The sequence below is a fragment of the Anolis sagrei genome, chromosome Y (assembly GCF_037176765.1).
Source record: "Anolis sagrei isolate rAnoSag1 chromosome Y, rAnoSag1.mat, whole genome shotgun sequence".
NCBI lineage: Eukaryota > Metazoa > Chordata > Lepidosauria > Squamata > Dactyloidae > Anolis > Anolis sagrei.
In genome coordinates this window covers 15,397,786-15,424,804 of record NC_090035.1, presented here as the reverse complement: position 1 = coordinate 15,424,804, position 27,019 = coordinate 15,397,786, and the positions used below count along the sequence as shown (strand labels likewise).

General features: G+C 39.7%; 1 protein-coding gene across 1 annotated transcript; it reads left to right on the top strand.

The window, feature by feature from the left end:
• The first annotated feature begins 848 nt into the window (after positions 1-848).
• On the top strand, positions 849-27,019 carry LOC137095444 (cyclin-dependent kinase 4 inhibitor D-like). Its single transcript, XM_067462121.1, has 5 exons — positions 849-936; positions 14,104-14,204; positions 23,002-23,161; positions 24,092-24,272; positions 26,770-27,019. Exons 3-5 carry the CDS (start codon positions 23,159-23,161, stop codon positions 26,937-26,939), a joined length of 354 nt encoding a protein of 117 aa, XP_067318222.1. The 5' UTR covers positions 849-936; positions 14,104-14,204; positions 23,002-23,158; the 3' UTR covers positions 26,940-27,019.

Genomic DNA, 27,019 nt, shown 5'->3' with positions numbered 1-27,019 from the left:
TCCAGAGTATGCTACCCATACTCTATTCTGCCTTGGTTAGACCACATCTGGGATACTGTGTCCAATTCTGAGCACCACAATTGAAGGGAGACGTTGAGACACTGAAGGTGTTCAGAGGAGGGTGACTAAAATGATCAAGGGTCTGGAGAACAAGCCCTATGAGGAGCGGCTTAAAGAGCTGGCCATGTTTAGCCTGAAGAAGAAAAGGCTGAGAGGAGACATGATAGACATTTGAGACTAGGAGCAATGGCTTCAAACTACAAGAGAGGAAATTCCATCTGAACGTGAGGAAGAACTTCCTGACTGTGAGAGCCATTCAGCAGTGGAACTCTCTGCCCCAGGGTGTGGTGGAGGCTCCTTCTTTGGAAGCTTTTAAACAGGGGCTGGATGGCCATCTGTCAGGAGTGATTTGAATGCAATATTCCTGCTTCTTGGCAGGGGGTTGGACTGGATGATTCTATAAATATGTGATAGGAAGTCATTGGGAGGAGGGAGCAAGCTTGTTTTCTGCTGCATTTGAGACTAGGAGCAATGGGTTCAAATTACAGGAAAGGAAATTCCATCTGAACATGAGGAAGAACTTCCTGACTGTGAGAGCTGTTCAGCAGTGGAACTCTCTGCCCTAGAGTGTGGTGGAGGCTTTGAAACAGAGGCTGGATGGCCACCTGTCGGGGGAGCTGTGAATGCAATTTTCCTGCTTCTTGGCCGAATGGGGTCCTTCCCGCTCTTTACTCCTCCTCCTCTGATAGGCTGGCTATAATGAGGGGGCGTGTTTATGCTTTCGGGGGCGGGTCACGTGAGGAGGGGCGGGGCCAAAAGCAGAGTCTTCGTCGGAGGCTCTGAGGAGAAGGACAGAGACGCGGCGGAAGGCAGGCGAGGAGGACGCACGCTCAGCACGGCCAGACATGGACGAGGAAGGCGGCGGAGGGGGCAGCGGTGAGTGCCTGCCTGCCCCTGAGCATATGCAGAGGGCAATTCCTTTTCTCCTCTCTTGGTGTATCCCTGGCTAAAACCTTCCTCTTGAACAGGCGTGGGCAAACTTGGGCCCTCCAGGTGTTTTGGACTTCAACTCCCACAATTCCTAACAGCCTCAGGCCCCTTCCTTTTGCCCCTCAGCCGCTTAAGCGGCTGAGGGGCAAAAGGAAAGGGCCTGAGGCTGTTAGGAATTGTGGGAGTTGAAGTCCAAAACACCTGGAGGGCCCAAGTTTGCCCAAAACTGCCTGGGAGCCCCTCAATATATAGAAATAATAACATTGTCAGATAATAATGCTAATATATTAGATATAATATTGATAATGCTGTAATTTAGTCTATTATATATTATATTTCCACAACTTATATTATATTATATTACCGCTACAGTTGAAGACAGTTCCATCTTGCCTCCTGTGCTTTACTAAGAATATAATATATTGTATATACATGTAATATTTATAATAATAGTAATAATATAATTTATAATATAATAATACAACATAATTATATATTTTATATTACATGTGACATTACTAATAAGATTACAATATAATGGTGTAGTACAATATAGTAATATATAATACTGGTATTGTACTATGCTTTACTAATAATATAATGTAATATAATGTATTGTATATATAATATTTATAATATTAGAATGTAATGCAATATAATACTAATAAAATAATACATTATTATAATTATATATCATAGAATCATAGAATCAAAGAGTTGGAAGAGACCTCATGGGCCATCCAGTCCAACCCCCTGCCAAGAAGCAGGAATATTGCATTCAAATCACCCCCGACAGATGGCCATCCAGCCTCTGTTTAAAAGCTTCCAAAGAAGGAGCCTCCACCACACTCCGGGGCAGAGAGTTCCACTGTTGAACGGCTCTCGCAGTCAGGAAGTTCTTCCTAATGTTCAGATGGAATCTCCTCTCTTGTAGTTCGAAGCCATTGTTCCGCGTCCTAGTCTCCTGGGAAGCAGAAAACAAGCTTGCTCCCTCTTCCCTGTGGCTTCCTCTCACATATTTATACATGGCTATATTTTATGTTACATGTAATATTACTAATATTACAATATAATATAATGTATATACATATAATTATAATATTAGGATGTAATGCAATATAATACTACTACTAATAATATATTAGTATAATTATATATTTTATATTACATGTAATAATATTACAATATAATGGTGTAGTACAATATAGTAATATATAATACTGGTATTGTACTATACTTTACTAGTATTATAATATAATATAATGTAATATATATAATATTTATAATATTATAATGTAATACACTATAATACTACTAATAATACAATATTATAATTATATATTTTATATTATATTTAATATTACTAATAATATTACAATATAATGGTGTAGTACAATATAGTAATATATAATACTGGTATTGTACAATACTTTACTAGTATTATAATATAATATAATGTATTATATATATAATATTTATAATATTAGATTGTAATGCAATATAATACTAATAAAATAATACATTATTATAATTATATATTTTATATTACATGTAATATTTTTTTGTCGTGTCACGAGTGACTTGAGAAACTGCAAGTCGCTTCTGGTGTGAGAGAATTGGCCGTCTGCAAGGACATTGCCCAGGGGACACCTGGATGATTTTGATGTTTTTATCATCCTTGTGGGAGGCTTCTGTCATGTCCCCGCTTGAGGAGCTGGAGCTGATAGAGGGAGTTCATTCGCCTCTCCCCAGATTCGAACCTGCAACCTGTTGGTCTTCAGTCCTGCCAGCACAGGGGTTTAACCCACTGCACCACCGGGGGCTCCATATTACAATATAATGGTGTAGTGCAATATAGTAATATATAATACTGGTATTGTACTATGCTTTACTAATAATATAATATAATGTATTGTATATACATATAATATTTATAATATTATAATATAATACAATATAATACTACTAATAATACAATATTATAATTATATATTTTATATTACATGTAACATTACTAATTATATTACAATATAATGGTGTAGTACAATATAATAATATATAGTACTGATATTGTACTATGCAAATAATTTAATATATTGTATGTTTATATATATCGTAAGCCGCTCTGAGTCCCCTTCAGGGTGAGAAAAATATAATAATTATATATAATAATTGCAGTATATTAGTGTAGTATAATATAATAATATCCATCCTACATGAGGCCAGTAGTTCTTCTGTCTTATCTTGATTCAGTTTCAGTTTGATTACCCTTGTTGTGGTAGTTGAAGTCCAAAAGTTTGTCCGTGCCTGTTTTAACCGCTAGTAATAGCAATGATGATAATTTGCTGGTAGGTGAATGCATTTATAATCCATCTTGTGTAGGATGGACATTATTATATTTTACTATACTAATGGAACCCCCGGTGGCACAGCGGGTTAAATCGCTGAGCTGCTGAACTTGCTGATCAAAAGGTTGGTGGTTCAGATCTGGGGAGTGGGGTGAGCTCCTGCTGTTAGCCCAGCTTCTGCAGTTCTAACAGTTCGAAAACATGTAAATGTGAGTAGATCAATACATTCAGCTCCTGCGGGAAGGTAACAGCGCTCCATGCGGTCATGCCGGCCACATGTCCTAGGAGGTGTCTATGGACAACGCCGGCTCTTTGGCTTAGAAATGGAGATGAGCACCAACCCCTAACAGCCGGTTAGGAATTGTGGAAGTTGGAGTCCAAGACACCTGGAGGGCCGAAGTTTTCCCCAGGCTGTGTTAAAAGATGTATGCATTTTGGGGGACACCTTTGTGCAGAGGCTTGTGTTAAATACCACTTGTTAATCTTTCTGAGAACACAAAATGCTCTGTGATGGTTGTTTTTACTCCTTTTTGACTGTGACAGACTAAGTTAGGACATTTTTAATCCTCTTTCCATCAATCCTTCCCCGTGCCATGTTGATGAAGCATATTTTGAACTGGAGGAGAATTGAGTTGACAGGGATGGATTAGAAGACTGGATTCTGGCTCTCTCCGGCGGCTTTTGCCTTTCTTGCTGGACTTTTGATCCCGTAACGATTGCATGGGTCCACACCCTTGTTTTCCGAGGATTGCCTTGTTTTTTGTACTTGCAGTTTCTTGTAAGGATTAAAGTCCATCTTGGCTACACCCCTAAGCCTGAGTGCCTTGAAATCTGGAATGTAGTGGACCCCTTTAGCGGAAATGTATCCCCTAGAAAACTGACAACAGGGAGCCCGAGTCCTGTTGGATCAAACCTTTCCGTGATTAAAACGACATGCAATCTTTGCTCTGTTTTTCTTGTGCCTTGTTCCTTCTCAAGCTCCAATTTTTCTACATGTTGTGATAGTTGAGTTTGATCTGGATAGCTCTGTGTGTGTGTTTTAAAGCAAACCTGTAGGAGAAAACTCTTTAAGCTAGCTGCAGTGGACACAACTTAGTGTTTAGCAAGCAACATGTAGCAAGTGACATCCCAGAGAAAAAGTCTCCCATCCCTTCTTTGATTTCTATATAGTATTTTATCTTCTCCCCTTTACCAACACAGGCATGATGGTATTCTCTGCCGGTGTGTTCCCTGAATGTCTGTACAGGAAGTCCCCGAGTTACAAACATCTGGCTTACAAATGACTTCTAGTTAAGAACACGTTTTTTTTTATTGTGTGAGAAGCAACTTGAGAAACTGCAAGTTGCTTCTGGTGTGTGAGAACTGGCAGTCTGCAAGAACATTGCCCAGGGGACACCCAGATGTGTTATCATCCTGTGGGAGGCTTCTCTCATGTCCCCGCATGGGAAGCTGGAGCTGACAGACGGGAGCTCACCCTATCTTGCGGATTCGAACCATCAACCCTAAGGTTAGCAGTTCAGCTGACACAAGGGTTTAACCCATTTTGCCACAGCGGCTCCGTCAAGAACAGGGGTTAGACAACATTTTATTTATTTATTTATTTATCATGTCAGGAGCAGACCAAACAGTTGTACTGCATTTTTTTAAACAAACAAACAAAACACAAAGTTTGCAAGCTTGGTAGTTGATTAAATGTCCTTTGACCAGTATCTGGCCACTTGGAGTGTCTCTGGTGTTGCTGCAAGAAGGTCCTCCATTGCGCATGTATCAGGACTCAGGTTGCACTGTAGCAGATGGTCAGTGGTTTGCTCTTCTCCACACTCGCATGTTGTGGCTTCCACTTTGTAGCCCCATTTCTTAAGGCTGGCTCTGCATCTCGTGGTGCCAGAGTGCAGTCTATTCAGTGCCTTCCAAGTCGCCCAGTTTTCTGTGTGCCCAGGAGGGAGTCTCTCATTTGGTATCAGCCATTGATTGAGGTTCTGGGTTTGTGCCTGCCACTTTTGGACTCTCGCTTGCTGAGGTGTTCCAGATAGTGTTTCTGTAGATCTTAGAAAACCATTTCTTGATTTAAGTCGTTGATGTGCCGGCTGATACTCAAATAGGGGATGGGCTGGAGATGTCACTGCCTTGGTCCTTTCACTATCGGCTGCTACTTCCTAGCGGATGTCAGGTGGTGCGATACCGGCAAAACAGTGTAATTTCTCTAGTGGTGATAATGCGGCATGTCTCATTAAAAGCCACATCTGCTGTTTTAGTGTGGTGAGATATGTTCCACACTGGGCATGCATATTCAGCAGCAGAGTAACATAGCGCAAGGGCAGATGTCTTCACTGTGTCTGGTTGTGATCCCCAAGTTTGTGCCAGTCAAATTCCGTATGATATTGTTTCTAGTGCCCACTTTTTGCTTGATATTCAGGCAGTGCTTCTTGTGGGTCAGGGCACGATCCAGAGTGACTCCCAGGTATTTGGGTGTGCTGCAATGTTCCAATGGGATTCCTTCCCAGGTCATCCTCAGAGCTCGGTTAGACAACAGAAAGTGAGAGAAATCTATCTCTTGGAAGGGAAATTCACTTCTGGAAGTTATTATGATGGGGAAAAGGTGTCTCCACTGAAGCTGTACCTCCAATCCTTGTTTCCATAACAAGCCATTTTTTCAAAAACCAATGATCACAGAGACAGAAAGTACTGTGTAATCTCCCAAATCATCTTGTGTCACCATCCTGTGGGAGGCTTCTCTCATGTCCCTGCATGGGAAGCTGGAGCTGATAGATGAAAGCTCATCCCATCTCACAGATTTGAACCACTGACCTTAAGGTCAGCTGTTCAGCTGGCACAAGGGTTTAACCCATTGCAGCACTCTTGGGCTCTTGTTATTCTTATAATACAATATATGTACCCTAAAATCTCACAAGTCAGTGCCACTGTGTCCTATGGGGTTTCCATGCAGGTAAATGTGTTCAAGGTTGCACCATCAACATATTTAATTCCTTCTATCTGTGATTCCACAACAAGCTATTTTTTCAAAATCCAGTGATCACAAGGAGAGAAAGTGGTGAAATCTCCCAAGTCAGGGCACAGACAGTAAAGCGAACACCACAGGGGTGTTAACCCTTCCCCATGCTGTCCAAAGCATGGATGGATAGATAGATGGATAAGTTGGAATTACACTTTGAAATGTATCTGTTCCAACTTGCATACAAATTCAGCTTAAGAACAAACCTTGTTCGTAACTTGGGGACTGCTGAATAATCTCTGGTTTCAAAGATGTGATTAACAAGATTTCTCTGAAGACTTGCACATTGCTTCTGTGCACAGCTGTCATTTCACATTCTCACGTAGCAACTCAAGCCGTTCTCCTATATGTTCACCATCCTGTTGAGTCAAATGCCTTCCTGGCTTCAGGTATCCCTTCCAAGCCTTCTCCTGTTTGTTGCCGTTCACAGCACCCTCCCCTTGCATGTGTTTCTCCCATAGTATTTTCCCTGTACTCCAAATACACACAACTCCCATTCATCTGCCTTTAACTCTGTGCCCACATTACCACCCACAGATTGCCTTTTTGCGTATTCATTTGTGCCTTTTAGGATCCGGAGCGGGACTGAGAGAAGTGGGCATCATAAGTAATGAGTAGTGCTCGGGCTACTGCTTGCTGCACAAAAAGAAGTGTTGTTGAAGGAGGAGCAAGGTTGGTCTTTCTGACAAGGCAATAGAAGCGCTGCCTGCGTTTGCTGATCTTATTAGGACTGCCTCATTCATCCGAGAGGACAATAGAGAACTCTGTGTTGTGGTCTACCCATTAATTTGTGAATTTCCCCCTCCTCGTTTGAACTTGATTGAAAGGTCAACTGTTTAAATGAATGCATAGTGTTTAAGGGTTGTGTCAATGGTTAGAAAAGGGAGTGTATTAATGCAAGACGAAGCCTGAGTATAAAGATCTCATAGAAATGAAAAAGATTGTCTTGGGAACATTCGAAGCTACATGGAGATGCGTAGAGAGTTGATTCAAACACTTGATTCATGCCAGTGATGTTTTGTAGTTGACAGCAAATTTTTGGTTCTTTTTTCCCTGACACAGTGAAATAATTCTGTGTTATTTATGCTGCTGCAATATCTTCTTGCTTGAAATTCAGCATATAATTTGCTGAAAACTATGCAACAGGAAAATTAATTACGATGGGATTTTTGCATAGTTGGACATGGGGAGTATTGCTGTCTTAGGGAAGGTGCAGCAGGAATGGCTGAGTAGTGGCTAATCCAGTTCCAACAGGCATACAGTTTCCATAGCCATTTGCCTCCGTGCTTGTAAACACATCTCGTTAATAGCCAAGATGCACAACTGATGGTATCCTTAGCTACAGTATGTGTGGTCTTTCAGGCTGCTGTGTGATAATGTAGGCATAATTTGAATGGAAAAGAGATTGAGCTATTTCACATGTGTTTGGGAGGATTTGTGTGGGTTAACCCTAGGGTTAGCAGGTGATAAAAATCACAGAATTTCTCAGCTGTAACATATGCAAATGTAAGGTATAATTTCAGTGTTGAGAATAAAGTTTGTTCTGTTTTGATTATTGTATTTATTATACAAATATGCGCTCTTTAAATGTGGTATGAGTAATAGTAGTATTATGGCTGCTACTTCAGGTCCAGGATTAAGAAGCTGGTTGGGTGTGGTGTGTTTATCTTCACAGGAGGGAGAAAAAAAAAGGCTAAGATGAATCAGTGACATGTTGCAGGAAGGCATCCCATAAACAAGCAGTGCTACCATTAAAATTTCCCAGCAAGTATTTCCTTAGCTTGTTCAGTTAGCAGGAGATGTTAAGGCAATTACTTTAAGTAAAGCAAAGATTTCTTACACATTCTAGGAGAAGAAAACACATATTACACAGTATTATAGCCATGAAAGGTTGGATATGTAGGCAAAAGGAGCAAGTTGAGATTTTGCATGTCAGGCATTTTTAAAAATAGGGTGTAGCTTATGCTTATAAATAATAGACTTTATGTATGATGCTGCTTATCTAATTTAAACAAAGAATTTGGTGCCCTTGAGACTGTCTCCTCTTTTATCTCAGTCTTGCATGAATGCTCCCTTGCCAGTGCATTTTCGTGTCAACTATGAATGATAAGGAGTAAGTAAGTCGGAAATGATTTGAAGGCATTCAAAGTATGTTTGCCTTCATCTTCTAAGGCTGAGAGAATGTGACTTGCCCAAAGTCACCAAGCAAGAATTCATGGCTGAGCAAAGATTTGAACCACATCTCCAGAGTCATGGTCCAAACACCATACTGGCTCTCCCACTAGAAGCTGGAGTCAGATTGTAGCTGTGCATCAGCATGCATTGATAAACTTCTTATGAACTGTAAAGTTGGAGTAGATCTACCAATGGGCCCAACCACTGGGGAAGTGGGAGAGAGGAGTCCTGATTGCCCAATGGCACCAAACTGAGTTGGCTGATGCCTGATGTGACCTTGGCTGGGTCAACAAAGGGAATGGAGGCATTGCTCCCTGCTCTGTCCTTCCCTTCCCTGATTGCCCCATCGCTCTGGCCAATGTTACTGCTGACAACATGGAGAATGGGAAGGGACAGTAAATGTCTTTCTTGTCAGAGTGGTTATAGGTATTTTATATATATGTATGTTTTTAATGTGTTTGTATTAATATTATAATGTATTATAATGTATTAGTTTGTATTTTAAAGATGGATTTAGCTGAGTGTTAGAATTGTTATTAAGAGGCAGAGAGAGAAAGAACCTTGAGACAGAGATAACAGAAATTCCTTCGCCCAGGGAAGAAAAAAGGAGTTACCCAGCTTAAAGGACAGAATGTTTATCTTTTGCCTGCCTGCATTATACTGTGTATCCGTCGCCATGTTTTTTAGTTCCAAAATGTAGTTCCTATGCAGTAGATGCTTTAATAAAGCTCTCTTAGAAGAATGCTGCCTGAGCTTGTTTATTTTTAAAACTACACGCTTGCTGCGCCAGACTGGAGAGTCTGAACTCTGACATTGGTTATGGGCCCGGAATTACGCCCAGAATTACGCCCTGATGACCTGATTTACGGATGATAAGAATACCAAGGAGCAGACCTGTAAGCATGCTGCCGGAGCCCTGAATTGCAACCCAGTTGACAGAAGAGGCTGACGGAACATGGGAACTGAAACAGCCTGACGGAGCAAAAGAGAGAATTTTGCCGTGGCTATTCAGTGTGAGTTGATGACAAAGATTGCAGCCTGCGGTGAGTAACGAGGCTGAGTTTTGAAAGAAGATACGCAGCGGGGCGCGCTGGGCCAATTGAGTGATTAAGGAGGTGATTGATGTTGGAATCTGCCAAGCCATAAAACTGCCAGAAGCTGTTTTTCTTACAGCTGGGATTAAATCCGGGATTCCGGAGGTTACAAAATGGCTTTTTCAAAGTTCCAACTAACTTATGAGAATGACGGACGGAGTGATGGATGTGATGAATCGTTGGTGAGATGTGCAGACCGTCATCGGTGTTATTTTTGCAACAAACGAGGACATTACAAAAGAGATTGCAAAGAGAGGAAGTTTCAACTCAGTGAAACGGCCTGTGGGAGATATGGAGCCGAGACCAGTTGCTGTGAGGATGAACAGAGAAGCAGCAGCAGAAAGATAAATTCTTGTGTGGTGTCAGCTGCAGCCAGAGAAGCGGAGCTTTCCAAAGAATTTGCCCAGGCTGGCCGGAGGTGTTTCAACTGCAATAAAATTGGACATTATGCTCGGAATTGTGTGGAGAGAAGATACCAGTCCAGAGGGGGCTATTATGAGAGAAATAGCTCAAGTCAAGCCGAAAAAGCGAGGATCATGGTTGCTGCTGTAGGAGAACTGGATGACATCAAAAGAGACAGATGGATTTTGGATTCGGGTGTGACGCATCATATTTCGAATTCTCTACGTAATTTTAATTGCACCCAATATACCCAGGGGAGTATGATAACAATGGCTGATGGGTCTTATCTCATGTTTGAAAAGTTTGGTACTTGTTATATCCCTTGTCTTAATGTTTGTTGGAAGAAAGTATTGTATGTACCAAAAATGAGAACTAATCTGTTAAGTATAGCAACTTTGACTAAACATAATTATCAAATAAAGTTCAAGGGAATTTATTGTTATATTTTTGACCCCAAGGGTGCCTTGATTGCCAAGGGTGTAAAAAAAGATAAAATATACTTAATGTTTGAAAAATTAAATCAGACAGAGAGCAATAAAAATATACAAGTGCAATGTGTTAAAAATGAGATTCAACATGACAGGTGCATACATTTACTCCATAGGATTATGGGGCATGCTGATATAAAAGTCTTGAAGAAAACTTTAAATTTGTGTCCAAAATATGAGCTTAAAAAATGTTATTTTGATTTAAAATGTACAATCTGCAGTGAGATAAAAAGACAACCAATTAAGTGTTACAAGAAGTCCAAAATTAGAGCTGAGAGACTTTTCCAAATAGGACACATTAGTATTGCAGGACCTTACCAACAAAGTGGTGCAAATTCTAGATTTACTATGTTGATAGTAGAGAGATTATCTAAATTTTCTTTTGTATATTTCTTGAAAGATTTGTCAGAGGCCACTGAAAAGCTCGGAAATTGGTTAAAAATGGTTAAAAATGTTTTCGATATACAACTAGAGATGCTATATATTGATAAAAGAGCTGAAGTGTATAAAGATGAGTTAAAACAGTTTATAAAGTCAGAAGGAATTAAAGTCATTGAAATGAGTCAGTTTAAAAATGAGGAAGAAATTACAGATAAAAGAATGAAATATATAAATAAAATGAAAACATATATTTTCAAAGACTCAAAGATTGAAAATGTTTACTGGCCAGAAGCAATTCACACAGCTAATTATATAATGAATCGTTTATGAGATCAGGTGTTGGATGATATTCCTTTTCGTAAGTTATATGGCTATACACCAAGTTTCAGACACATGAAAATCTTTGGACACTGTGCAAATGTGTTATTATCTGTAAATGAGAAAAACAAACGCAACCGTTATCGTGAGATGTTTTTCATAGGCTATTATAAAAATTATCTAAAATTTTTGAGTTCACCACAAACAGTCAAGTTAGCTAGAGTGACATATTTTCAAAGATTGAGAGACTGAAAAGACATACACACTAACAAAGAGAATTTACATGGTTTACCCACAAAGAGAGAGAAAAATAGAGTTGCACCAGATATACAGGTTAAACAAAAACAAAAACAAGAGATAAAGATTGAGCCAGATACTCATAAAAAGAAAAGGAGTGTTGCCACAGACACAAAAGTAAAAAAGAGACATGAGTCAAGAACACACACACAGACAAAGAGTGAAAAAATAGCTAAACAATATACAGAAGTGATACAGAGGATACAAGAGTTGACAGAAAGAGATACACATTCAAAGAAAAGAGAAGCCACATACAAGTCAAAAACAGAATCACCAAAAAATAGAAGAAAAATGACAAAAACACCTGAAAAAAAGAGTTTGCAAGTTAAACAGAAACCTAAAGAGCCGGTGGTTACAAAGCAAGTTGGTGTCGTAAATGAGAGAGATACAGTGAAATACATACAGTACCATAATTCAGCCACTGGGGGCGTAGATACAGTTGCAATAAAAAAAGATTATAGCTGGGATGATAGTGATTTCTAAAACCAACAAATACCAAAATGTTTTGAAATAAAATGAGTTTGTTATAAATTGGTTTAGATTGTCAAAAATATAATAGTACAAGATGTTTAAAACTATGTTTAACTAAAAAACATAGGTGCCTTTGCAAAAGATACAATGTGTTTTATGTTTTTTATAGTTTTGCTATATATATTGCTAAGATTTTTATGATACATTTATTCCCCTATATTGTTATATTGATATATTGAGACTAAAAAGTCAAATCATGTGGTATAAAGTTATAGAATATAAAAGGTTACAATTATTATAAAATGATTAATAAAGGTAATGGTTATTAAAACATTAAAATAACAAAAAATAATAGTTATATTAAAGATATGATATATTAAATAGCTATGATATACTTTAAAAAAAAACGTAAAAATGATATATACTAAAAAATGATATATAATAAAAAATAATAAAAAAGAATAATTATATATATTAAAGAGATTATAAAATCACAAAGAGACATTATAAAATAAAGAACAATAATGATATAGAGTTGATATATAAAAAAAATACAGAATTATATGGAGACATGATTATATATACTAAGACATTATAAGTTTACAAAAATGTGTTATATAATGAAAAAAAGTTACTGTATATAAAAAAGTTACAATAAAACAAAACAGAATAATATAAAAAAAGTCTTATATGTGTTTAAGATATAACAAAAACAAACAAAGATATGATTATATATAATAAAAATGTTATTAGATTGCTAAAAAAAGTTAAGAAAAACAAATGTTTGATAAAGTTATTGCAAAAGTTAAAATAATAAACAAATATATAAGAGTAAAAAATAAAGTTAAAGAGCGAGAATAAGTGAATATTAAAGTTGAGAGTCAAAAGTCAAAAAGTTACTATTATACAAACCACATAGATGTATATAATAGAGAAATTATAACACATTAAAAAAGAGGGGGAATTGTCAGAGTGGTTATAGGTATTTCATATATATGTATGTTTTCAATGTGTTTGTATTAATATTATAATGTATTACAATGTATTAGTTTGCATTTCAAAGATGGATTCAGCTGAGTGTTAGAATTGTTATTAAGAGGCAGAGAGAGAAAGAACCTTGAGACAGAGATAACAGAAATTCCTTCGCCCAGGGAAGAAAAAAGGAGTTACCCAGCTTAAAGGACAGAATGTTTATCTTTTGCCTGCCTGCATTATACTGTGTATCCGTCGCCATGTTTTTTAGTTCCAAAATATAGTTCCTATGCAATAGATGCTTTAATAAAGCTCTCTTAAAAAAATGCTGCCTGAGCTTGTTTATTTTTAAAACTACACGCTTGCTGCGCCAGACTAGAGAGTCTAAACTCTGACATTTCTGTGTCCCTGGGCCAGGACAGCCCACAAAACACGGGACAGCAGTGGACCCTAAGTCCGGGGATGCTCCAAATTCAGCATCCAGAATTGAAATTACTCCCAACTTTGGCTAACAAGTCAAGACTGTGTTTAGGTGGCTTTGTCCCATCTTACCCTGGAAGAGCTCGTTTGAGTGTCCTGGAACTTATCTGGAGTCCTTTCATATTAAGTGGGCAATTTAAATGTACCCTAGGATTACGTGACATTCTGGCTTACCATTACATGAGATGAAGTATTCAGCTAGGTTTGCTTCCATTTTGTGCATACATAGGATTCTCGCCTTAATTTAATCTCATATGAGAAATAAACAAGCAAACATTATTCAGAAGTCCGACTGCCTTTGCTCCCCCCCCCCCCCCCAAGAATATGTGAAGAAACTCAGCAACAAAATTTCAGATGTTTCACTTTAAGTTATAGATTAGATTATAACATTGTACTTGCAGAGTCAGCACCTTATCCTTTTGGAACGTTTGTGTATGTATTTTTTAAAAATAAAATGTCTTGAACTGTCAAGTGAAGATTATATGAAAATAAACCAAAATGCTTCCTTAGCAGGCCTGCATATAATTTAAGACGAAGAGGCTTGCATTATATAAAATGATACAAAAGCATTAAATGGTTGTATTTTCTTAAAAAGCGTATATTTCCAAAGTATTGACAAAATTGGAATTAAGATATAAGATTGCTCACTAAATGTCATGCTTTTTAAAATTCAGTTCTATAAGACATTGGTCCATACCCAGCAGTCTGCTGAACAACCTGACAAGAGTTCTGTTTCTGCCAATAAAAAGCAATCCAATGAAGTGGTTAAAGAAAGGTAAGCATACTTTAGATTAGAAAAGGAAACTGATAAGTATTATGTTTTCCTTACTTAGGTGTTTGTGTGTAAGACTAGAACTGATGCAAATATTGCATTGCTTTATGAAACCACTAGGCACATTCATTAGGATCCATTCTTTTCTACAGATCCTGCACAAGGTGTGACTTTTGTTGGACATTGTGGACATTATCTGCAAATTAATACTTTCATATAACGAAGTAATTATGTGCCTGTACTCAATTTTGTGGGTAACACTAAAAGTCAAAATACACTATAAATGTTTTAATTTTCATCGCTAATTTCACTTGTAAGGTTTTCTCTTTTCTATAAAAAATTATATACTCCAGGAAGTAGAAAAACAGATTTTTTACATTTCATTGATAGTTGTTAATGCTTCTGAAGTCAGCATATCTTAATCACTATAAGGTGCATGAGACTGAAGCTACTTTGCCATATGTAACTGAGAGCTTGTCTACACTGATTATTTTTTTTTTTTTAAAAAAAATCATACTTGCCTTGATCCTGACACATGACAGGCAACCCCTTCAACAGTGAAAGCATTTCTTTTAGTCTTTAATACAGTAATCCACAATTCAGCTCTTGCTCCATAAATGTGGTCATTTGCTATGTTTTGCTAATTGTTTCCATCTAGATCAGGGCAGGACACATTGCTGGATAACAAACATTGCCATTTTTTGTATTTTTTTTTTGCATTGTTGTAAATTACTTGCTGTAAGCCGCCCTGAGTCCCTTCCGGGAGAGGGGGTGGGATATAAATAAAAATGTTGTTGTTGTTGTCATTATTAGGAGTCCCTGGTGGCACAGCAGGTTCAACCTCTGAGCTGCTGAACTTGCTGATTGAAAGGTCAGCGGTTCGAATCTGGGAAGTGGAGTGAGCTCCCGCTGTTAGCCCCAGCTTCTGCCAACCTAGCAGTTCGAAAACATGCAAATGTGAATAGATCAATAGGTACGGCTCCGTGCAGTCACGCCAGTCACATGACCTTGGAGGCGCCTGCGGACAACACTGACTCTCTTCGGCTTAGAAATGGAGATGAGCACCACCCCCCAGAGTCTGACTCGACTGGACTTAATGTCAAAGGGAAGCCTTACCCTTTTTGTTGTTATTATTTTACATGCCTGCTGCCTTCCTGGCCAAGCAACAGAGCCGTGCTAAGGAAGTCGCTTTCTTAAAAACAAGGTGCCCAGCCATGAGATCAAGAAAGAGGCATCGATTGGGCTGCCTCCTTGCCAAGGATTGCATGGCTGAACACCTCACTCTGATGTCAAAGCAAGTGCATCACCAGTAGGACTCTGTCAGGAAGCAGTTTGCTTTGGAAGGTAGCATCACAAGTGGACCTGATCAGAAAGGCAAGCAATGGAAAATCACTTTGGGGGAGAAGGGGAAAATAAAGTGGTGCTCATTCAAATTTGGAGCAAGGACATCAATATAACTTTAGTGTGCTATGTTATGGATAGGCATGGCTCTAATGAGGTAAAGCCAGGACAAAATGATTTGAATTACAGCGGATTATTTCAGTGGTGTAGACAACCTCTCAAAAACATTCACTAGCTCTGCTTACTTCTTAAATGTACTACAGAAGTTACTAACATAACATTGTCTATTATGTGCTACAAAACTATGTGTGTCTTCCCCTCCCTCGACACCTCCTGAAGGATGCAGAGCCAAGAGCCAGCAACTTCCTTAATTCATGTCAATTAAATCTGTGAAAGAACCTTGTTTATTCTAGCTCTGGGTGAACTCTGCTCTTCCATTTCAGTGGCAACATTTGCACGTCTTGATAATCCATGGTTTGTGTTATTTGCTTATATCACAAATTGCATGACAGACTGACAAACATACTGTATTGTTGTGAGTGTTCTGAGCTGTATGGCCATGTTGCAGAAGCTATGTATGGCCATGTTCCATACAGCCCGGAAAACTCACAACAACCCTGCAATTCCGACCATGAAAGCCTTCCACAATATATTAAACATACTGTATGTTTGCCTGTGGCTTGTCTTTTGATTTGTTCTGCTCCTGTCTCTCTTGCCAGCCTATGTTTCTGACTGAGTAGAATAAGAAACAAACCATAGTTGTGGGTTTGTTCACAAGCTGTACTTTGTAAGCCCACCATTAACCATGGATTCAGATTGTGTTTTGTAATTGCTGGAAAAAATGTTTTGTTAGCAGATAAAGATTTGTATTTCATAACATGTCAAATCTTAGCAAACCACACCATGGTTTGTTTTGCTGTGCAAATGTGGTCAACATTTATATGTCATGGGAAACTATATTAACAGTTGCATTTTTCAATTCAGTCAAGCAATAGCAAATAGGAATGTACAGTTATTTGAAACTGGTCTGGGAATTGCCTGCTTGCACCACAGGAGGGAGATAGAGGTCAAAGGTTTGAAGTCTATTTCAGTATTTGGTTCTTTAAAAAAATGTCTTTCAGTTTCCCAACATCCCAATGTCACCTGAAAATATATCTCAATCCAAAACCTTTCTCTCACTATTAGAATGATTAGCACGATGTATGAGAAGTGGAAACCACATATTTGTGCCACTGGGTGTTATTTTTTAAAGATAAACTGCATTGAAAAGAAGAAAGAAATAAAATCTTGGTGAACCCTAAACAAGCTTGCCTTTTTCTATCTTGTTTCCCACTTTTGTCATTCTTCAAACTTCTCTGTCATAACTAGACACAATAATCGCTTTCCTTCTGATTTTCCCTTCTGCTTTCATGTAACATTGGACATTCAGATAGTGAGTGTGACCAGGGCTTGCAAAATCTATGGCGCAAGGTCAGTGTTGTCAAAGAGGCATGGCCATGTGAGAGCTGCATGAGGGTAGAAACCATGTAGATTTTCAGTAGTAGTTAAATGCTGGCTCAACATTGAGAGTACTAAGGCTGATGAGTTTTACAGTCCAATAATATCGGGAGGGGAACTACTGATTCGGGTGCTTCCAAATAAAGCTTTGTGCAATTGTCTTCTTGAAACACTTACTTAGGCGATCCCTTACATGATTTTGTGGCATTCCAGGTGATGCTATCTTGCAGTTGTCACTCTCATTTGTCCCAAATCTGCTTCCTTTTTCCTTTGTATCTGGAAAAAAAACCGCCAAACAGGAATTACTATTTCAGTTTACCATGAATAGGCCAGCCTCCTATTAGGGAAATGCAGAACTAGAAGTCTACCTTAATGCTTAAATTGTTGTCCTCCTCCCTCCACAATACTCATAATGTCCTCCAACTCACTCTTGCACTGCAATAATCCCTTCCTTTGGCCACCTCATTCCTGATGGAAAGTAGAGAGGATCAGAGAAGCGACACTTTCTGCTCCATAGCCAGAGACTCACCAATGACATTGTTTACTGAGATCTCTTGAAGATGTCTTACACAATACTTGACAATGTAAGATCTCAAACAGGAAAATTCTGTGAGTGCCTTGGACCGCAAGAAGATCAAACCTGTCCATACTCCAGGAAAGAATGCCCAGCTGCTCACTGGAGGGAAGGATATTAGAGGCGAAGATGAAGTACTTGGGCCACATAATGAGAAGACAGGAAAGCTTGGAGAAGATAATGTTGCTGGAGAAAATGGAAGGAAAAAGGAAGAGGGGCCGACCAAGGGCAAGATGGATGGATGGTATCCTGGAAGTAACTGGCTTGGCCGTGAAGGAGCTGGGGGTGGCTATGGTCGACAGGGATCTCTGCTGTGGGCTGGTCCATGAGGTCACAAAGAGTCAGAAGTAACTGAACGAATAAACAAAAGATCTCAAACATGCTATGATCTCCCAATGTGGTCATGCATCCAATATGATCTTGTGGCTAGAGGTATTAAGCTGGAAAATCAAGTTTCAAGTTCCCAGTAAACTATAAAACTTGCTTGGTGATCCTGGAGTAGTCACACATCTTCAGTTTGACTTGCCTCATAGGATTATTGTCAATTGAGGGGCAGGGAGTCAGATTTGCCACCTTGAGGAAAGAAAGGAGGAATGTATATGTAATCTATATAAATAAAAATGTAATGTTTGTTTGTGGGATTAACATAACTCAAAAACCACTGGACAAATTGACACCAAATTTGGACACAACACACCTATTAGGCCAACAAGTGACCACTCATAAAAACAGCAGAAGAGAATTCAAAAGCCAAAAAACAAAAAATACATTACAACACATCCACAAAACCACATATATACACAAACACACACATATATACACATGTACACAATATATACACCTACAAAACACATATACACAGACTGGGCCACAGCAACGCATGGCAGGGGATGGCTAGTTAATACAATTATATGAGTACTGAAGATGATATTAATGAAATGCACAAACTTTGCCATCAGCTTCCTTGCATCTTAATTTTAGCTATGTTATTGCCACTTGTTATTCTAGAAAATTATAACAAAAAAGGACTTCGTAGCAACAGATAAGGGGGCTCTGTTTCTTTCATCTGGGTTTCGTAACACGTAAAATTAATCAACTGAAGTGATAAAATAGTGGCCCTCCAAAATTTGTTGGATTCCAGATCTCATCAACTCTGGTATTTATTTATCGTGTCATCAGCAACCATTGTATTACAATTCTAACAGAGCAAAACAAACACAGAGATTAAAAAGAAAAGGAAAAAGAAGAAAGAAAGAAAAAAAAACCATACAGATTTTGCAAATTTGGTATTTGGTTAAATGTCCTTTGACCAGTATCTGGCCACTTGGAGTGCCTCTGGGGTTGCCGCAAGAAGGTCCTCCATCGTGCATGTGGCAGGGCTCAGGGTGCATTGCAGCAGGTGGTCAGTGGTTTGTTCTTCTCCGCACTCGCATGCCGAGGATTCCACCCTGTAGCCCCATTTCTTAAGATTGGCTCTGCATCTCGTGGTGCCAGAGCGCAATCTGTTCAGCGCCTTCCAAGTCGCCCAGTCTTCTGAGTGCCCAGGGGGGAGTCTCTCATCTGGTATCACCCATGAATTGAGGTGCTGGGTTTGGGCCTGCTACTTTTGGACTCTCGCTTGCTGGGGTGTTCCAGCGAGTGTCTCTGTAGATCTAAGAAAACTATGTCTTGATTTAAGTCGTTGACGTGCTGGCTGATACCCAAACAGGGGATGAGCTGGAGATGTCTCTGCCTTGGTCCTTTCACTATTGGCTGCTACTTCCCGGCGGATGTCAGGTGGTGCAATACCGGCTAAGCAGTGTAATTTCTCCAGTGGTGTGGGTCGCAGACACCCTGTGATAATGCGGCATGTCTCGTTAAGAGCCACATCTACTGTTTTAGTGTGGTGAGATGTGTTCCACACTGGGCATGCATACTCAGCAGCAGAGTAGCATAGCGCAAGGGCAGATGTCTTCACTGTATCTGGTTGTGATCCCCAGGTTGTGCCAGTCAGCTTTCGTATGATGTTGTTTCTAGCGCCCACTTTTTGTTTGATGTTCAGGCAGTGCTTCTTGTAGGTCAGGGCACGGTCCAAAGTGACTCCCAGGTATTTGGGTGTGCTGCAATGCTCCAGTGGGATTCCTTCCCAGGTAATTCTCAGAGCTCGGGATGCTTGTCTGTTCTTAAGGTGAAAGGCGCATGTCTGTGTTTTAGATGGATTAAAACTCTGGTTACTGAGGCCAATAACAATGGATTGTAGGAATTATATTCCAAGATCACCCCCATTCTCAGTTTATGCTTGACAGATTAGAGATTATCAGGACCAAAAGAAAGCTACACAACGATTTCCTGAATAAGCAAATTAACAAATTACTCTGGTTCTTCTTCTGCCAAGCTGCCGATTTATAACTGATATCACAGATTCTCAATGTTTGGGACTTCCAACTCAGTATCGCTATTCATTTGTCATGCTCACTTGGGTCTCTTGAGAGTTGAACATCTGAAAGACCAAATTAGTATTTGTTTGAATATTCCATTAATCTGACAAAGAGGCTATTTAGTCTGATGTAGTTCGCCCAAATGCCAGTGTTTTAGTATTTGAGTCCGCCTACAGAGCTCATTAAATTTTAGCATATTTTAGCAACGGACATTCTCTTAACGGTTTGACCAGTGTGTGCCCTCCCAGGACACTTTCTAATTTTTTTATTCTTTGGATTCACAAAAGCTGGAAAACAGAGCTTCCTTTGCATTCTGCAACTGGCACAAGCCTATTTACCACCCCCAGATGTTGCTCGGTCTTCTCATAAGCTTGCATCATATCCCACCAGAGAAAAGATGATGTGCTGTTAAAGAAAGGCTGAGCTAGGTGTCGGGAACACACCAGAGCTGACTGCGGATGGAGGCTTCTTGCTGTTTATTGTGACCAAAAATACCCTGCATGTCAGAAAGATTTCCTCTGTTCGTGGAGAACTCTATTAGGGAACTGCATCCGAGGTGCTGCATTGCAGCCAAGGTTATTTTGTCTGATTCTCAGGTGCAAAATGGGAGGAACTCTGTTGCCAGCACCAAGAAATTTGACTTGATCAGTTTAAGAATGGATTGATTTGTGTGTGAGTAAAAATAATTATTTGGATACTGCTTTTCTTTTTAGAAGATGCACACACATGTTTTGTGTGTGTGTGTCTAAGATCAGACATGATGTCGTGCCTTTAAGATGAGTGTCCTTTCTTGAAAGGTCTCTTGTCCATTATGTGGGAGGAAAAAAATGCCTCTTCTAAACTGATACTTGGTACCTTTAAGCCTTAGAAAGACTTGATAATTATGACTGTGACCAGTCACAGCAAGTTATCTCAGTCCAATTCTAGTTAGATTAGGGCTTCTTCTGACCAAGGGTTTTGGTCTCACTGTCCTTGGTATTCTTAGCTTCTGAGTAAAGATCTTGGAATTGTAGTCAGATGCCAATGGGCAAGTTTGACAGATTGTATCAGTTCCGCCCAAACCTTACTTGGCCTTGCCTGCTCTGTGGATGCCACATACTGCCCAGTCTGGGTAGTAGAAGCTGGAAGTCCTGCATGTCCAGGCTTAAACAAGGCATGCACAAGAGTGCACACCTTGTGCAAACAGAAAATTATGCTTCTGAGAAGCTTCTAAATGTGTATGTCTCTCCTTCAGAATAATGGGGGTTTTTTTGTTGAATTTGTTTGAGTATGGAGAAAGGGTCTTAAAAATGGCTGTGGTACTTACTTACTTAGGCGATCCCTCATAGTCTGAGTAGGATTGTCATCCAAGATCAGTGTACTGGCCATGGGTCCTTAGGTGACTGTGGAGCCCTATTCTTGATCTGCATTTTCTTCTGCAGTGAGGGCATTGGTTTCCAGGTGGAAGGTGGTCCTGGTCAGGGTTGGCTTGACGAACCTTCCTCTTGGCACATTTCTTTCTTTCGCCCTCCATTCGTGCCTCTTCAAATTCTGCAGCACTGCTGGTCACAGCTGACCTCCAGTTAGAACGCTCAAGGGCCAGGGCTTCCCAGTTCTCAGTGACTATGCCAGAGTTTTTAAGGTTGGCTTTGAGCCCATCTTTAAATCTCTTTTCCTTCCCACCAACATTCTGTTTTCTGTTCTTGAGTTCGGAGTAGAGCAACTGCTTTGGGAAACGGTGGTCGGGCACTAAGGCTTCAGCAATCCTCAGAGGCACCTGGGAGCTTTCCTGATCATTTCATCTACAGTGAGACCATTAAAGATAATGGTAAAGTTCTTGCACAGCTTGACTCTCAAAGAAGGATTCAGAGGAAAGCTAAATATGAAAGAGCCATGTTGAACGAAACAGTTTGCTTCATGATAGAACCAGTTCTAAGAGCTTATTATTCCAAATGAGGATGTTGAGCATGTTTTTGAGCCACGTCCAAAGCTTTTTGACACATTTGGCTGATGCAATCACAGCTAGAACACCAGACTAATAAGCAAAGGACAAGTGGAGCCTGCTTTGCTGGGAAATAGTGCTTATTCCATATTGATGTGTTCTTGAGGGCCCTCTGAAATCTGCATTGACTGAAGGAGATGATAATGGTAAGGGCCATTGAACTGAAGCTGAAACGCAACAAGAGTGATATCCTGCTGGTATGTGGTTATCCTGGTGAACTGGATGTGGAGTCTGTTCTAGATTAAGCCTATTCTAGATGAGAAAGCTGGCATGGAGATTTGAGATAAGGACTCTGGAAGCCCAGGCATTGAATTTCCATGGAATCCCACTGGATGGTCTTGGGGAAGCTGCATTCTTGCAGCCCCTGAGGAAGGCAACTGCAAACCACCTCTGAATAAACCTTGACAACAAAAACCATTGCTTGAGGTTGCAAGAAGATGATGATTATTTGAAATTACATAACAACAACCTGTTCCAGATGGAGCCAAACTCTCCTTGACAGGAGAGGTAAACAGCTTGCAGAGCTGTTCAACTGTGGAACTCTCTGCCTCAGCGTGTGATGGAAGCTCCTTCTCTAGAGGCTTTTAAACAGAGGCTGGGTGGCCATCTGTCGGGGGTGCTTTGTGCTTTTCCTGCATGGCAGAGAATTGGATTAGATGGCCCATATGGTCTCTTCGAACTTTATTATTCTATCTCATCCAGTTTTATCTCTGCAGATCTGTGTGGCAGCATTGGTCCAATATATTTTTCACAGGCTGCTGTTGATTCATGCCATTCTTTGATAGGTATAATTTGACCACATAGTCATTGGTTTGATAAAAGATACTCCACAAATATTCTAAAAAATAGAGTGCACTTCTTTTACTGAAATGTATATGGCCGTTGCCAATGAGTCTGTTTACAAAAGTCAATTATGCAAAGTCTTTTGGTTTTTGTCATTCTGTTCCATTCAGGGTTAACTGTTGGCATATTGGCTTTTTTTCTCCTCAGAGCTCTCCAGGCAGTTCAGCTGGGATACCCAGATGTCTTGGATTATCTTGTTAGAAGCCAGAAGCTGGACCCTGGTGTTGTGGATGGGAAAAACAGAAACCTTTTATTTTTAGCCACTATATATGATCAGTCTAAGATTTTGGATTATTTCCTGGAAATGGTCAGTAGTGTAGATTTTGTTCTATTTCCTCTTTTCGATCTCTGCTAATGTTACTAAGTTAGAAGGAATTAAACGTGTTAGTGCTGCAACCTTGAACACATTTACCTACATGTAAACCCCATAGGACACAGTGGCACTGACTTGTGAGACTTTAGGGTACGTATATTGTATTATATAATCACCAAAGAATAATAGGAGCTGCTGTGATGCAATGGGTTAAACCCTTGTGCCAGCTGAACAGCCAACCTGAAGGTCAGTGGTTCGTATCTGCGAGACAGGGTGAGCTCCCATCTGTTAGCTCCAGCTTCCCATGGAGGGACATGAGAGAAGCCTCTCACAGGATGGTAACACAGGATGATTTGGAAGATTTCGCTGCACTTTCTGCCTCTGTAATCATTGTATTTTGTAAAAATGTCTTATTGTGGAATCACAGATTGGTGGTACAGCTTCAGTGGAGACACCTTTTCCCCATGATAATAACTTCCAGAAGTGAATTTTCCTTCCGAGGGATAGATTTCTCTCACTTCCTGTTGTCTAACCTCTGTTCTTGCTGGAGCCACGGTGGCGAAAGGGTTAAACCCCTGTGCCCGCTGAACTGCTGACCTTAAGGTTGGTGGTTCGAATCTGCAAGATGGGGTGAGTTCCCGTCTGTCAGTTCCAGCTTCCCATGCGGGGACATGAGAGAAGCCTCCCACAGGATGGTAACACATCCGGGCATCCCCTGGACAACATCCTTGCAGACAGCCAATTCTCTCACACCAGAAGCAACTTGTAGTTTCTCAAGCCACTTCTGACATGATTTAAAGAAAACCAGAATAATGGGAGTGGAATTATGTAGAAACCCAAGGAGGGGGTTTAGTAGCGAGTAAAGGAACAACATTGTATGTATTTCTTGCTTTGTCCCTTTCTCTCTTCCCTCTCTTCCTCTAGGCATTTCCTATACCTGATGTAAACCAAGCAGCAGAAAATGGAAACACACCTCTTCATGCTGCTGTAAACACTGGGAAAATGCACCTCGTCTCTTTGCTTTTGCATTACCCTGGTATTAATGTGAATGTCCAAAATCCACAGTGTGATGGAGCGACGCCTCTACATTTTGCTATTGTTTATGGTAATATTTTGGACCATTTTGTTTCACTGATTTTACTTGCCAATAGGTTATTTAACCCCAGGCCCCGGGTCATGGACATGTTTCATCCTTACTTTTCCAGAGCTTTTAAAATCACCCCTTGCTTGCAAAAAGATCTTCCTGTGTTATTGTGCATTTAGTCTCCTTTATTGGAGGTTGGTTGTTAGGCAGAATGCTGGAATATAAATATTTTAACAGATTACATATTAGGCCAACACTTTAGGTTTACAGTAACAAAAGAGTGTATAAATTGCACCATCGCCTTTTTAAAAAGCCAGATTAGACAAGTTGATAGAGCTCTTCAATGGGATACAATCAATCTGCAAGATGGGGTGAGCTCCCGTCTGTCAGTTCCAGCTTCCCATGCGGGGACATGAGAGAAGCCTCAATTCTGACTGCAGGGGCAATACTTTGGGAAATCAAGTATTTTTTATTATGCTGGATCTTTGTCACTTCACGGAAAATTTATTTATTTATTCAATGTATATTCTGGCTTTTTCCTGATGGGGGGCCTATGCATATCAGTATCAAGGTATTTTATCTGATAAGACCAATGCCCTTTGTGATTGATTTTATTATGTTATTTTGCATTGTCTATTTTATTTTGTTGCATTATGTATTTTGTTATATTCAATTTTCTATTGTTTTGTATATTATTTTTTTGCATTATTTTTGGGCTCAGCCTCATGTTAGCTGCCCCAGTGGTGGCGGGGTATAAATAAAGATTATTATTATTATTATTATTATTATTATTATTATTATTGGGCAAGGATAATTAACCATTTTGCAGAATATTCAATAGCACACAGCCACGGATGTAGTGTAACAATTCATCACACTAGAGAGAAAAAATCCACTTAAAATCCGGTTTCTGACTCCTGCAGAATTCTGGGGTTTGTAGTTTATTGGGGCTGTTAAAACCTCCTCCCTAAACTACAAACCCCAGAATTCTGCAGGAGGCAGAAACCGGATTTTAAGTGGATTTTTTCTCTAGTGTGATGAAGTAGCTTGAGGCATTTGGGGCTCTTCTGGACTCCCCAACAGTTCTGGTAAATATCTGGCTATTCCATTTCGGAATTTTTACGCACTGTAATGCTTTGTGATGGTTGGTTCTATTCCCACATTCACTCTTGCCCCAAATATACCAATTTTTTGCTCTTGTTTGTTGTTGATTATACTGGATTTTACCATTATCCCTGATCAGCATGTTACTTTTTTCTCCCACTTGATGCGGGATTAAACTCAACACCTCCTGGCATTTGCTCCTCCCTAATATCTACATTCACAATCTTGCACAGCATTTCTATATTCAGTTTCTAATTTTGAAATAGTTTTTTTGTATAGTTGTAATGCTTTAGTGATTTGAAGCTGTACCACTTTTGTGCTATCTATACACTGTAATTGTAAAAGGGAAGAAGAGGAATGTCCAGTGATTGAAATATGATGTCAGCAATTAATCTTGGTAGCGAAAGTCAAACCCCCATTTCAAGCAATATCAGTTAGACTAGTAAAGGTAAAGGTTTTCCCCTGACATTAAGTCCAGTTGCGTCCGAATCTGGGGTATGGTGCTCATCTCCATTTCTAAGCCGTAGACACCTCCAAGGTCACGTGGCCACTGGCATGACTGCATGGAGCGCCGTTACCTTCCTGTTGGAGCGGTACCTTCAATACCCTGTTCTTGCAGTCCTGCCTTAGTCCTCATAATGGCCTGTAATGATAATAAAGCCAGAAGAGATCTTTTCGCCTTTGTACTGATATCCCTCAAAGGGTGTTAAAAGAAAAACCTATAATAATTAAGGTGCGTTCTGTTGTTGCGTTTTAAGTCTCAATGGTATACTTGAATTATGGTACTTAGTAACTTCCAATCTGTGCATCTGTTGTCTAACTAATTAGGAAGTTATTAAGAAAGTTTGCTGTTGTTGTTCATTCGTTCAGTTGTCTCCGACTCTTCGTGACCTCATGGACCAGCCCACGCCAGAGCTCCCTGTCGGCCGTCACCACCCCCAGCTCCTTCAAAGTTTGCTAGCCAAATAGATAAAATCTACAGTTAGAGAAGAGTTGAATAAAGGGTTGGGGATCTGAGCTGTGCAGCGAATTATGTTGGATGAAGATGTAGCCATTTTTTCTGGATTTTACTTTTCAGAAAACTAGAAAAGTTGACTTTATAGATAAAGAAGGCTGCATTGCAAATAGGCTGGCTATTTTATGTAATGTAAGTACCTTCAAATCACCTGTCGACTTATGGTGACCCTGTGAACTTCATAGAGTTTTCTTGGCCAAGGAATACTCAGATGTGGTTTGCTCTTACCCCTGAAGGATGTCTTTGTGTTCCTTGACGTCTCTAGAATCCCTAGGCCCTAGAACTGTACATTGCCCACCTCTATGTTAGATGGATCAAAAGGCGTTTGGAAACCCTATTATTTCATAAAATATTTGAAAAGTTAATAAATCTGTCCCTCTCTCACTTTCTTTGTTTCAGGGCACCTGGGAATTTGCTATTTATTGCTGAATGCCACCGCTGATGTACAAAGTCCAATGGGAGGATTAACACCATTGCAACTTGCAGAAATGTTTGGTAATGAAACTATAACGGGCCTTATAAAAATGCATGTGAGGAAATTTAAGCTTGAAAATAAACTGTTTGCCTGATCTGCTTTACTAATGAAAATTCTGTAGAGTTTATTTTAATGTAACCATTCTCATTTTTTATTAAATACGTGTTCCTCAAA